The following is a 14,188-nucleotide window of genomic DNA, read 5'->3' as shown; positions in this document are numbered from 1 at the left end:
AAATTAGCGTATAAGAAAACTATTTACAGATGACAGACATATCTCTGGTAAAATATAAGACTCGGAATATAGAATTTGAGCCGTTGTGATATGACAAAAGATATGAGTAAAAAATGAGAATGAAGATATTAGTTGAAATAAGGTACAACAATTTGGAAAAGAAAGTGGTTATCTCTATAGCTAAACTTCCAAGAATCAAGTATATGTCATGTTGGATTCATGGTCTTTACGTAAATAAGATTTTACATGGTAAATTTTGTTAATTATTTATATTAATTTAAATTCAATCATTTATTTTTCTAAATAATTATTCCTGACATGGTGTAATAATACTACCTTGTTTAATTTTTTTTAAAAAAAAGAAATTTATCAGCTATTTCTCACAATAATTGCTTGAACAAGTCGTTAGTGCAGAGTGATAATGAATAAATCTCTTTCGGTAAAGAAGATGTGTAAGTTCGATCTCACGTTAAAGAAAAACCATCCACCTATTGTATATTACAATATTAAGACATGTCGACTCAGTCCAGATACTACTGAGAAAGTAATAATTTTGACGTTTTCATTCAAATCAATACATATTACATAATATATATTTCACGTAAAAAATAATATTTTTCACCCAAATCAACATATATATTACGCAATATTTCTTCATAACATAACAAACGAATAATAATATTTTTTTGCGTTGAAAAATAATATTTTTGACATAAAAATTTATTAATACGTTTCATTCAAATCAACAAATATAACACAACATTTTTTTTATAATATAACTAACAAAAAAATTGTTAGTGTTGTTACGGGATCAACAAATATAACACAACATTTTTTTTATAATATAACTAACAAAAAAATTGTTAGTGTTGTTACGGGACGTTTGGCGGACCTCGACCTGTATGTTAGAAAAGAAAACAATGCATAAGAATGGAACTAGACCAACACCTTTCAAGAAGATTAAAAGTTTTAATTTTGATTTAACTCCAAGCCACGAAGTGTGACAACTAGATTTAATTTATATATTAATGTTTTGAGTTTATTATAATAATATGAAAATCAATTTTGTCTTTGATGGTACAATACAATCACAACCAAATAATAAGTTTCAACATGGCTTGCCGGCCCCCCCGCACAACTTGTAATCGTATTATTCTCATCATTTAATATTCATTCATTAATCAATATGAATATCTGCAACAAACTTGGAACGAGTAATACTAGTTGTTTTTATTTCGACAAAACAAAATATTCTATTTTCGAGTTCGAGCTCGGGTTTAATTTGTGGTTATACATTGAGTTCACCCCAAATTTAAGAAAAATATTTTGTGATTTATATAGAATTTCCATCGGAATTAATCAAGCATGACTTACTTAGGTAGAGAATAGTAAGCGAAATTATCGTCATGGTATTGTTTTTATAAGAAGAAATTATCATTATGATTTTGGTTCATAAGTTTTATTTTTTTAACTCAGATATCCGGACTTCACCTGACTAATCATATAGAATAAATAATTGCGGAATTGGGTTATCTATGATAAAAGTATGTTTCAAATGTGTGTTTTGCTTAAACATAAATTAAATATTATTGGATTTCTCATAATTATTTATCGGGAAAAAATGCTAAGTGGACCAATTTCTATTGAGTCGGTGAGAAATTCAAGAGTCGCATCGCTTGAAAAACATTCATGCTCAAACATGATGTATACATTGAAAAATAGATACATATTTGATAATATATTTTTATTTTATATAATTCCAAATCACAAAAGACGATAGATCATACATATACAGTTGGCTTATTTTACTGAGGTTGCATCACTTTAGCCACGTCAATGAGTCGTTAGTCGTTATTTCGAAAAAATTATAATTCATGGTAATGGTGCAATATCATGTTTTTATTTTTGGTAATTTTTTTTCATAAGATGGTATAACATGATACTATTGTTATTAGTTATAAGATCAAACATTTATCGTTTTCTATTAAATTTTTTCGAAACATACTGTAGCTATATATTGTTGTAGACAACTAAATTTGTTGACTCATTAAATTATGATAAATACAAAATAATATTAAATATCAATAAAAAATGCTATTTGTTAGGATATTAAATTCTTACGAAAAATAAATATTTAATTAATTGATATTTTTATATATTTTGTTAGCAAATCAATATTTTAAATCAAGATTGCAATCTTTCTAAAATACTAATATTTCAGTATTACAAATCCAATTTTTTACTCAATGGGAAAAAATACTAATATTTTTAGTCATTGAAATCAAATCTTGTGAATAATGGAAACAAAATCACCAAATAAATCACGATGAGCCAATCAAATTACGACACTTCATCAAATGAAAATGAAAAGAATTTACATCATTAGTTTATAGATAAGGGCAAAGGACCAAGAAAGAAGACACACAATAAATAAAACAAAGAAATAGAGGATAATTCAATGCACAAATTCTCTCAACTTAAGTTCTTCAAATTCAAGAAGATCGACGAAGTTCAAGGCTTGATTCAAGGCGTTCATCGTGTTCTTCTTCAAATTATTCAAATTCAAGAAGATAATGTTCTTCATCAAATTCAAGAAGATCAACAAAATCGTTCACCGTGATTTTCTTCAAATTATTCAAGTTCAAGAAGATCGTGTTCTTCTTCAAATTGAGTTATTCATCAAATTCGAGAAGATCAACGAAATTATTCATCTTATTCTTCTTCAAATTCAAATTCATCACATTGAAGACCAACAAATTTCAAGGAACGAGATCTTCTCAAATATTGAAGGTTAATTCAATATCAAGATGTTGACCCATTTCATGCGAGAACAAAGCACGTGGAACATGTTGAAATACCAAATCATCTTCCGCAAAGATCTAATACTCAAGACACTCAAATTTCACAAGAAATTGTCGTTGAGGTGGATAATTAATAGATCATTTAGAGATTGCATTCACAAACCTTTATTTATTTTAAAAATTCAATTTGTATTCGTATTTCGTTTGCGATTTTGGGAAATAAAGAAATTTGCGTTATAATTTCTTTTAAATTGTTCCCCAAGTGAAAACAATCGTTACCTACCAATTAAAATGTTATAAATTATATGCTTAGTTATAAAAATCAAATACAAATAATTTGCAACGATAGATAGACAACGAAATAAATGGATATTAGGAGCAAAGTGTGGAGAATCATGTTTACTTGTGATATGAAATTATAGATTTATGAATTTTCAGTAACAGAAAAGATAATCTACAAATTTAATAATTAATAAGGCAAAACATTTTCAAAAGATGATAAATTTTTTAATAATACGCAACAATTATATTGAAAAATGTCAGAAATTTTCGGGATAGTTAATAAAAACGAAAAAATATGAATCAAAATATAATTCACAAAAAAGAGAAAAAATATGAATCAAAATATACCAATACTTATTCACAAAAAAATTTTGTGAAACAGTATAACGAGTCAATCTTGTAAGACGGATCTCTTATTCAGAACTACTTTTTATAGTAAATATGAGCAAAATTAACCCTCTCATGGATAAAAAAACTGTGAAACCATGTCATAAGAAACCTACTATTACTTATTTATTGTTATAGTCTGCCAGATTGCATAGCAAACTATTCGTTTGTATGCTTCAACTTCATAAAATGCACAATCTAGTTAAATCATGTTCATAAAAAACTCTCAACAGTTCATTAAAAATTGAAATCTGAAATTTAATTTTCATCATGAACATTATTCGAGTTTTTAAAATATTTTTTTGCAAATTATACATGGCTTTTGTTGTATTGTAGCAAACTATTCAACACCATCCAGAAAAAAGTGGAGAAACTAGAGCACTTTTGCAGTAAAAAGAAGGCAGAAAAAAATATCCTGGTATATGATACACCAAACAAAGAGCTCATTCGGTAATGATAACTTGATGAATCTGCACGAGGGGAGAGTACCGGCGTATCTATGATTCAAGGGCTGTGGATTGAAAAAAAAAGAGTTTACCAAGTGTTGAATTAGTTGTGTTTCCCATCATAAAATTGAGCATTTCTAGACGACTTGAAAGTTTCCAGGAATTCTTTAGTCTGGTGCAGTTCCTGCTTTTGCCTCGACTTATCCCAGCCATGTTCAGCGGCAAGTATTTGAACGATCCGAGGCACTGCCCTCCTGGCAGCATCTGTGTCCAGAAAAGCAAGGCGTGACCTTCTGGCGATGAAGTCCACCGCTGATTCACAGTACTCGTGCCTGGCACAGTAAGCGACCTCCGCTTCCAGGATTGGGTATCCATGAGCAAGCCTTTTTCCCAGATTTTCATTCTGAAAACCAAAATAAGCACGTCCAATCTCGTAACAACAATAACCAAACCAGAATCACGAAGAAAGATATGTACATATATACATATACATATACCAAACAAGGGAGCTGAGTACAAAATAAAAATTAGAGCAAGACTTGCCTGAGCGATGATGGCGACTCGTTCAGCCAGAGTTCCATAAGCATGTGATAAATGCTTTGCAACAGCGGTGTCCATTGCACCAGGAACAATTTTCCCACCATATGACTTCTTCATACGTGTATATTGTTGTGCTAGTATAGTGAAAGACGCAGGATCCCATCCATCACTACCTATAAGCTGTAGGTTGTAGGTCATGCATTTGCTTGTTGGGTTCAACTTTCCAGAATCTATGGCTGTGTCAACGGCATCCTCTGCCATACTGCAAAGTATTACATTAAGCATTAAGCTGCAAGGATAAAAGTTCTTAAAACCGAAGCTTCAAAAATCCCACCACATGAAATGGGTTCATAGTCCAATAGTGAAATCCTTAAAAACTGAGGACAAATTGACATATAGCTGTTACACCAAAACTAAGTCCAAAGATAAAAGAACCAACCAGACTGCTCTGGTGGGGAAATAAGTATTCTCTCTAGTTCTTCGTATTTCCTTTTTTTTTTTGTACAAGTTTTTTTAAAAAATTCAATTACAAGTCGATGAAATAATAAAGAAGACCAGGACTTGGATATTTCTCTTCATTAAGTACCTAGAAAGACATGCAAATTCTTTTCGGTCATTAAAAGGGGAAAACTACGAAAGTTTGAGTTAATTTTATATCATCGAATTAGCTTTACCTTCTATATGTCGTCCACTTCCCACCTGTAATTGTGACTAAACCGGGAAAATCTTCATACACGACGTGATCTCTGGAAATGCTCTCCGTGTTTTTAGCTCTAGGATCGGTAGCCAATGGTCGAATGCCACTCCACGCTGATAAAACATCCATCCTTCGTACCTAAATGCTCAAGAAAAGTTAGCATAAATTATAGAAGTATATGTTACATGATCTAAAAATGATAAGAACGAGAAATAAAGGGGGGAAAGATGGCTAAAACTCTAAATAACGTCTCTTAGTTTATTGTACAATTAGCAGCTCCTTATACAGATGAAAATTTCAATGACAGGTGTTAATTTTAGTCATGTAACATTTATAGTTTTTTATTTTTGTTGAATCAATTATAGTTATGTAACCATGTTACGACAATCGACTTTAGTTCATATCGCCAAAATCGTGTAACTAAATGATTAATATAATTGTTAAATTTCTATAATTGCATTGTTAAAAACATGTGTGTGTCACAAGGGATTTTCAAATCACGTAATTATAAAAGTTTAACAATGATATCACTTATCAGTAATTTAATTACATGACTTTGATGAGGATTAAAATTTATCGCCGGAACATAGTTACACGACTATATTTCAACGAAACAAAAAACAATGAAAATGTCAAACCAAATACATACAAGACTAATATTGACATTTCGCCAAAATCTAGATATAAATAGTCGAGAATCTTTTCTATACCAAAATGACAACAAAATACATTTAAAATATATCATAATCTTAATAATGTTGAATCTAATACTAGAACGTATACTTTAATTTCTAGTGCTCCCCAGCAAGTCAAACATAGAAATCTTTAATAAGTTTTCAACTTGAATCACAAAAGAACCTCTTGAAAAATCTAGAACAATGTCATCTTCAGAATCAGATTAATAGAGAGCAGATCAAGGAAGCTGTTGAACAGTAAGACTGCGCCCACAATAAGATGTATGCATAGAGATCAGCCATATAGATAGTAAAAAAACTGGCAGTTCAATCTGCAATTGTGCTAGCCAGATGGTCATAATAAATAGTTAAAAGTGTGTTGCAGTTCACAATATGATTACTGTATATGAACATAACTCAGATTTTTTTTTTTGGTACGGATTTTATTTTATAAAAGACAAGACAGAAAAACCTAGACTGGGGCCTCGTCCGAATAACATGTTAAATTTTAAATAGCAGAAATTCAAATACGGTGACGAGATAATACAACATAAATAGGATTTACATGCATTCGCAATAAATCCTAATCCACGAGAAATATACGAATGGCTAAAACTCTTGACTACCTTTCTTAGTTTAGAATGCAACTAAAACATCTTTGAATAGATATGTCAAGCTATAGAGTCTTGACAACATTTTGACATAAATATGGTAAGAAACTTTTCCTATAAATAAATCATAGTGACATAATATAAAAAAACCTTAATAGTATCAAATTCAATCCTAAAATATATCCTTGATTCATAACAATGTCAAACCTTAAACATGGTATTAGAATATTGTGCAAAAGCTAACCTAAACAGAATCTTCCACATAGAAGTGCATCTTGTAGTACACAAGTACAAAGTGGCAGAGACAGATACTGAAAAAAAGGATTAATAAAGGAAACAACAGAAGGCAAAAAAATAAACCAATTAATGATTACGAGAACTTGACAAACCTTAACATTAAGATAATCAGATATAGCATCTAATATGAATTGAATCTCATCCTCATGTGGTTCCGGTAACATTGTAATATCGGTGTTTGAGTCGGTGGTGCCAGCAACTGTTCTCCCTAGCCATGGAAGCATGAAAACAACACGACCATCCTTAGTTTTAGGAACAATCAAACCCATTCCTTCCGGGGAATAATAATCAGGAAGCACGATGTGGACACCGCTGCTGGGACAGATCATTGGCTTAGCTTCTTTGTTCGCCATTGTCCTCACCGAATCACAAAATGGACCAGCCGCATTAACAATAACTTTTGCATATGTATCAAACTCTTTGCCTGCACAAAGAAATGTTTCAACTAGATTGAAACCACAACTGACATAAAAAATCAGGGTATTACAAGAAGAAACTATTTCTTCACAGCAGTACTACTAATGATCAGACATGATATGGCCTTAGAAGTGCTTTTACCTGATAAATTATTTCTTATCCGAGCACCTATTATCCGCCCAGTACCATCATCCGTAAGAAAGGATATCACTTCTGCGTGATTAAGGACAGCCGCACCTGCTAATGAAGCTGTGCATGCCAATGAAACATTTAAGCGGGAGTCATTCATCTGTCCATCATAATAAACCACAGTTCCTTTCAAGCTCCGATCTTTTCCCTTTGTTGCTAAAGTGGGAAAGAGTTCAGTAGACTCATTTGCCGAATAGTACCTTGACAAGTGGAGTAAGCGTCTGCCAGCAACCAGATCATACATTTTTAAACCCATCCAATAGTAAATCACCTCGAACCAGCTAAAACATGGCGTCATACATGGCAAAGCATTGCACAGGTGGGGAGCATTGTCAATAACTTGCTTACGCTCCTCGAGGGCATGGAAAACCAGCTTCAACTGCCCGTAATCTAAGTTAAAAACAGCTTTCTCCAGATAACGAACTCCTGAAATGATTATTTTTAAAAATCAGCACCATGCATCAAAGACTGCACAAATAAAAACCATAAGAATTAAGATAAATAAGTACATAAAACAAAAACCTTTTCAAGGAATAAAAGTAGAATCCTACACTTCCTAAAAACGTTTACAAACAAATTAAAGAATATATATTAACTTTTGACTGCATTTAACAATAACATCTCCAATTTTTACAAGACTAGATTCCAGTAATAAGGTCTTGAAGGTCAGTGTCCAAGTGCTTGCAGATAAAACCGGGAAGATGATATCAAAAGGTTGTCTCAACATCAAATGAAATCAATAATTAAAAATATGACAACAGAAATTCTTATTTGCATCGAGATGGATCATAAATCTAGAAAATGACTAAAAAAACTTCCACAACTCACATAGAAAAAATCATGGTTGGCCTCAGTACGCATCAATATTTTTATTTAGTACAAGTTCCTCCTTTCACAGGTTCCAAACTCATTTCACAGGTTCCAAACTCAAATGTTTCCCATGTATAATCAAATAAGAGCATCTAGGACTCTCCGAAATCTTTTAGTCCACAGTAAAAATAAACAAAAGTATGAACTTACGTCACATACCTATTGAATGGAGTAAGAATTCGATCACCTTTCTATTACCTTAATCCTTATAGATATAAAATGGATATATTTTTACTAAGAATCCCTCTTCGTTGTTACTAAATGCTATCAGAATCACAAAATTGTTGTGTTGTAAACTAAAGCTTTGATCTTTATTCACGTGAAGCAAGCAGAGAAGAAATAACTCTATCCACAGTCACATATACTACGTGATAGCACAAAAAATGGTATTAATGGCGCTCCACCTTACACCAGGCCCTAAAAATGTACAACTCTCAAAACCCAAAGTACAATTCAATCAACAGCAGAAAATTTATGCAGAACAAAAATATGCTGACCTCCATGGATGAGTTTAGTAGACCTCGAGGAGGTTCCCGATGAGAAATCCTCACGCTCAACAAGGCCAACGCGTAGACCACGCGTCGCGGCATCCAGCGCGACGCCGCAGCCGGTGGCGCCGCCGCCGACTACGAGGATGTCGAGGGGGTTAGCGGTGCTTGATCCAATCAAAGCTGCCTCCTGGACGGCACGAGAGGGGATGGCGGCGAATGGGTCGGCGATCTTCTGCTTTAAATCGGCAAATGCTGGGGTAGCACCCCTAGTGCCGCGGTCGCTGGAGGCAACTGAAGGGTTGGTGATGATAGCGTAGTAAGCACCTCCGGCGACGGCGGCGAGCGCGCCGATACGGCGAAGGCGAATGGAGGCCGCCATATATACGGAGCGGGTATCAGAATGGTGAGAGTGGGGAAAAGGAAAAGGATTGGTTCCGTTATGGGCGTCCTGTCTTCAACAAGTTTCCAGACTCAGCAGTCTGCTGTACTCACTGTCATAAAAAATAAAAATGTTTTTTTTGTTATAAAATTTATATATTTTTTATTAGTCAATATTTATATAAAATATAAATAATATAGGTATTATATGAGTTAGTCATCGTTAAAAAATATATATACATATATTTATATATTTATAAATAATATATATTATAGGTGAAATATCAATTTTAGTTATGTATGTATTGGATATGTCATTTTTAATCCTATATACTTCGTTGAATCAATTATAGTTCTATAATTATTATTTTTTTTATCAATTTAGTTTTTTTCAAAATTATGTAATTAAATAACCAAAATTGTAGTTTATTTTTTTATTTAAAAAATTCTCGAGATATACATGTGTGTTTGATAACGAAATTTTAAATGTTAACAAATATATTAGTCATTCCGTTATATGATTTTACGAAAAATACTAAAAAATTGATTTAAAAAACATAGTACAAAACTATAATTTATTTAAGGAAACATAGATGACTAAAAATTTCACACATCGATACAAATGTAACACCAGACATCACGTGATACACGTGCTCGAATCATTAAAAAGTGTGTAATATGTTTGAGGATAAAGAGTCGTTTAATTACGTACATATATATATATAAATATAAATATATTCAAACACTAAAATTAAAATTATTAAAAAAACTAAAACTAAAAAAGATTAATAATAAAATAATAACAATAGAAAAAATATTAAATATATTTAAGGAAATGTTAAGACACTTGGTACTAATCAAAACTCCAAAACATGCAAATATTACTATTTAAACACTCCAAACCACAGAAAAATCATAATTTCATGTATTCAATACCTGAAAAGTAAAGTGATGTAACGACAATGGGTGAAATTAAGTGGGTGAAGAGAAGAAGAAATTCATCCAAAAATCAAAATCTTTCTCTAAAAATTCTGAAAAAAAAATACATACCACTATTCTCTTACCTAGAAACCATTTGTGCTAGAATTTTCGAAACACGTTGAATAAAAGTTGTTGAACGTTTCATGACGGTTCTAACCTAAAGATCTCGGCCGCACGTGGTCGTGGGAACGCAGCCATACCCTAGCTAGGCGGCACATGTTCTCCACGCACCATTATGTTTTTAAAATTTGGCTATGACCGAAGGTTTATGCACTAATTTTAGGTTTTGAGTCCAAATTTCAGAAGTTTTTTACTAGTATATGAGTTATTATGAAATTTTTTATGTAAAACAAAGTTTATCATATAGGGTTTTTAATTATTTAAGAGCTGATTTGATGTCTAGTACCATGCGTTTTATTTTTAGTTCATGTGTAAAAGAAGAGTTGTTCATCAACTTGTCTAATTTATACGAATCTCAGGCACTGCCCAAAAAGTTGTCTTATGTAGGAAACAGTTTTCGGTGATCAAAACCTCGTGATTATCATATTGAAATTTTGAATACTAAACATCATTAGATGGGAATTTCAAGATTTTTATTTATAAAAGTTATAGAACTCAATAAAATTCACATATTAAAATTTCATAAATTTTTTATTGTAAATTTCTACTTATGTTTAAACTCAATTATAACAAAAGTTTGAACTTAGACAAAGTCAATTATCTAACAGCCTTACTAACATATCAAATCACAAAATTTATGACAATAGGAAATACTGAAGTAATAGAGTAATAAATCAAGTCATCACGTAGGTTGAAAGGTGAGGTTTTACTACCAAAATTCTTTCTACATAGTCTTTTGACATTTGGCCTGGTATCATTCTTGGACTATTGTAAATGAATGGATGAATACTTATTAATTGAAAAGGTCATCGTATCGTAAATTGAGTTCACCAGGCATCGCAGCTTCGGACTGGAAATGTGAGTTAACATTGGCCGTAAATGATTGACTGTACGGATCTTATTTGAGTACACGAGGAAAGGTGCTACAACGAATTGTATTATTATTTACTCCACTTGAATTATAACGTTTTAGTGTTTTTCCTTTCATGATACATCATATTGAATTATTACCATTACATTATAATTAGAATTGTTATAATAAGTAAGCCAAATTTATATTCACACTAAGTCCTAAAAGACTTAATATCTATTATCCATTCTATTATTGTAAATGCCAGACAACGGAAGATCGGAGCATGAACCGGAGGAACTAGAAAAATGAAAAGTATTATAGATGGATCTTGTTTGCTAACATATCTAGTTTGAAATTGTACTTTATTATATATATGGTATGGTTTGTCATGTTAAACATGTTTGTTTGTAATTAAATAAATTATTCAAATGCTTCCGCTGCTCAGATTAATTATGACCATATTATAATTTGGCGGGCTCACAAGATAAATAACTAAAATTGATAGTATTTCCATATAATATTATATTAATTTTTAAAAGATATATTGTTTGTGATGATTGTAAAATTTTGTAATAGTTATTAATGAAATAAATGAACTGAACACACTTGAGGCAAAAACTTGTGTGAAATGGTCTCACGAGTCGTATTTTGTGAGACAGATCTCTTATTTGGGTCATCCACGAAAAATATTAATTTTTTTCTAAGATTATTACTTTTAATTGTGAATATCGGTAGAGTTGGCCCGTCTAACAAATAAAGATTCGTTAGAACGTCTCATAAGAGACCTACTCGACACTTGAAAAGTATACAAATTAATCATTATTGGGTTATATATTTTAAATCTAACGAAATCTTTTACTTTCAATGTATGTATGATAATATATATTTGTCGATGCCCATTGATCTTGTTACCTTGTGTATTTTTTCCTTGTATATTAATAAATCTATTTACGTCCAAATTTTACATCATCTAATAACAACTTATAAATTTCATAAAAAAACGTCATTATTTTATTCAAAACTATAAAAAAATCTAGGATAAGACATATAAAGTAAACAAAATCATTGCAACACTCAAATCAGTACAAGACATATAAAGTAAACAAAAATGAACATGAATGAAGAAGAAGCATGCTCTATGCGATGTTTCTTTGTGTCGCATGGTTAGTGTGGAGGGAAAAAATGGGATGGTGCGAAGATGAGGTAAAAAGTGTGGTGTTGTATGTGGTGTCTTCTTTTCAAGAAAATCTTGGTGATTGACCATGTATAATTATCATCTATTGATTGTATATTTTATAAGTTACATTTTTTATTCACCCTAATTTAGAGACCGAAAAAACTAGTATGACGTGACAAAATATTGTTGGACTATAAGAGACCTATTGGGCTTGTATCAATTGAATGGGAAATTGGACAAGTAATGCCCAATAGGTGGTAAGTGGGAAATGTCCCACATAAAAAAATAAACATAGCATTTGTGAGCTTATATTGAGTCGCACTTTATGGAGATGTAACAATGATTGGTCAAGAGGCTCTCTCTCGCGCACACAGGCGCAGGGGGTGCAAATCATGGGCCCGATTTGCAGTGAAAAAATGCGACTTGTGTGTGTAAGCGTACGAGCGCGACTTTGGTGCGTCGAATGTCGGACCGATCAAGGCAAAATTTCCCACCAAGGTTCACCTGGCTTTTGCTATTTTTATTTTCGAAAATTTACATTATGGATCAAGACCTTTGGTATTTCAGCTGACCGTTGGTATTCCAAACTGAAATGACCTTTGGTGCTCCAGCTGGACTGACTTTTGACTTTTGGTGCTCCAGCTGGGCTAACCTTTGGCCTTTCAGATGGCCAACCGTGACTGTCCATATGGAACCATAATGCCTATATATATGGGCAGCCTCAAGTCCTTCAAACACACCCAACACACTCTCCTGCATTCTGATATTTTCGAAGCTGTGCTTGTTTTGCTGTCTCGGTTGCTGCTGCTTCCACCGGCTGTTGCTCCTTTGTCGTTACTCTGTCTCGTGATAAAGTTCAGGTACATTTCAGTTCGCCGCAGTGGTACCTCGTGTTAGGGTATTGCTGGTTGTTCCGTTGTATCCTGGGAAACAGACGTCCAAGTTCATCCTCGAAGCACGTCCCGGAGGGGATGAATCTGTTTTAAGGACACTGTATTTCATACAGGCCTCGGTTTGCTTTATTTTAAGCATTTTCCTACTGTTTTGTTCACGATACTATCTCCCTGGTTTTTAGTACACCTTTCTGTCTCCTTATATATTTTGGATAACAAATATGACGATATATATAAATTTACGACGTATCAAATAATTATTTTATGGGTCATGAGATATTTTTATAAAGACATATCAGTGATCTTTTGATGTCGTTTTTTTTTCCACTTTAATACGTGTATGTCGTTTGATTTGATTGATCAATTGATTTGTTTGGTTGCATAATTAATTTCCATGTGTGGTAAATGAAGTTCGATATATGAAAAGCAACATCTCAAAAGCTTAAACCTTTCACATAGCCTTTTAAATTAAGTTTGTTCATGGTGGTTCAACCTCTGGTTTGCCATAGATCCACCATTGGCCATCATCTTCACTTAGCCTCAATTCAACACCTTGACTCCACCAATTCAGTTTGGCCTATGAGAGCAAAATTTGAACAACCAAAATTAATTTAATGGTAAATTTATGGGAACCATCACAAAAATATGTCTCTTTTATTTTAAAAATATATAAATTTTGAGCATGAATATTTATTGGTTTTTAATTTTTTAATAAGAAAAAAATAAAACTATTTTCCGAGTCAATTATAAAAAAAAAAATTTCATTTTTAGTTTCTTATTTATTTATCAATTGGGCAAAAACATAATATCCCTTATATAAAGTGACACGTAGGTCGTAACGCTTTCTTTGTTGTATGATTTAAAATATTAGAGTCATAATATTATTGTTTACTATATATTTTAGTAAAACGTTAAATATTTGATTGCATAAAATTATCACGTAATACTTAAATTTTATATATTTAATACGTTTAAAATATTACATTATATATAAATTTGATCAAGTAATAAATATTTGAATTTAGGTAAAAAAAAATTGGAAATCGAAATTTATTTTTATTAAATAATACCTAAATCCACATTT

The 14,188-nt window shown here is 31.8% G+C and overlaps 1 protein-coding gene across 1 annotated transcript; it reads right to left on the bottom strand.

Moving 5' to 3' along the window:
- Positions 1–3,707: 3,707 nt before the first annotated feature.
- On the bottom strand, positions 3,708–9,192 carry LOC142537663 (glycerol-3-phosphate dehydrogenase SDP6, mitochondrial). The gene is made up of 6 exons (XM_075643161.1): positions 8,709–9,192; positions 7,294–7,767; positions 6,828–7,159; positions 5,131–5,291; positions 4,460–4,718; positions 3,708–4,319 (listed from the first exon to the last, which is right to left on the bottom strand). Exons 1-6 carry the CDS (start codon positions 9,079–9,081, stop codon positions 4,020–4,022), a joined length of 1,899 nt encoding a protein of 632 aa, XP_075499276.1. The 5' UTR covers positions 9,082–9,192; the 3' UTR covers positions 3,708–4,019.
- Between the last annotated feature and the right edge of the window lie 4,996 nt (positions 9,193–14,188).

The sequence above is a fragment of the Primulina tabacum genome, chromosome 1 (assembly GCF_025594145.1).
Source record: "Primulina tabacum isolate GXHZ01 chromosome 1, ASM2559414v2, whole genome shotgun sequence".
Classification (NCBI taxonomy): Eukaryota; Viridiplantae; Streptophyta; class Magnoliopsida; order Lamiales; family Gesneriaceae; genus Primulina; species Primulina tabacum.
This window is presented reverse-complemented; position numbering and strand designations above follow the sequence as displayed.

Excerpts from the sequence above, each read along its gene's own strand:
- LOC142537663 (XM_075643161.1), bottom strand. The coding sequence starts at position 9,081 with ATGGCGGCCTCCATTCGCCTTCGCCGTATCGGCGCGCTCGCCGCCGTC. Across the intron at positions 7,160-7,293 it reads GATAAGAAATAATTTATCAG|GCAAAGAGTTTGATACATAT; the intron begins GTAAAAGCACTT and ends TTCTTTGTGCAG. Across the intron at positions 5,292-6,827 it reads CTGATTATCTTAATGTTAAG|GTACGAAGGATGGATGTTTT; the intron begins GTTTGTCAAGTT and ends TTGAGCATTTAG.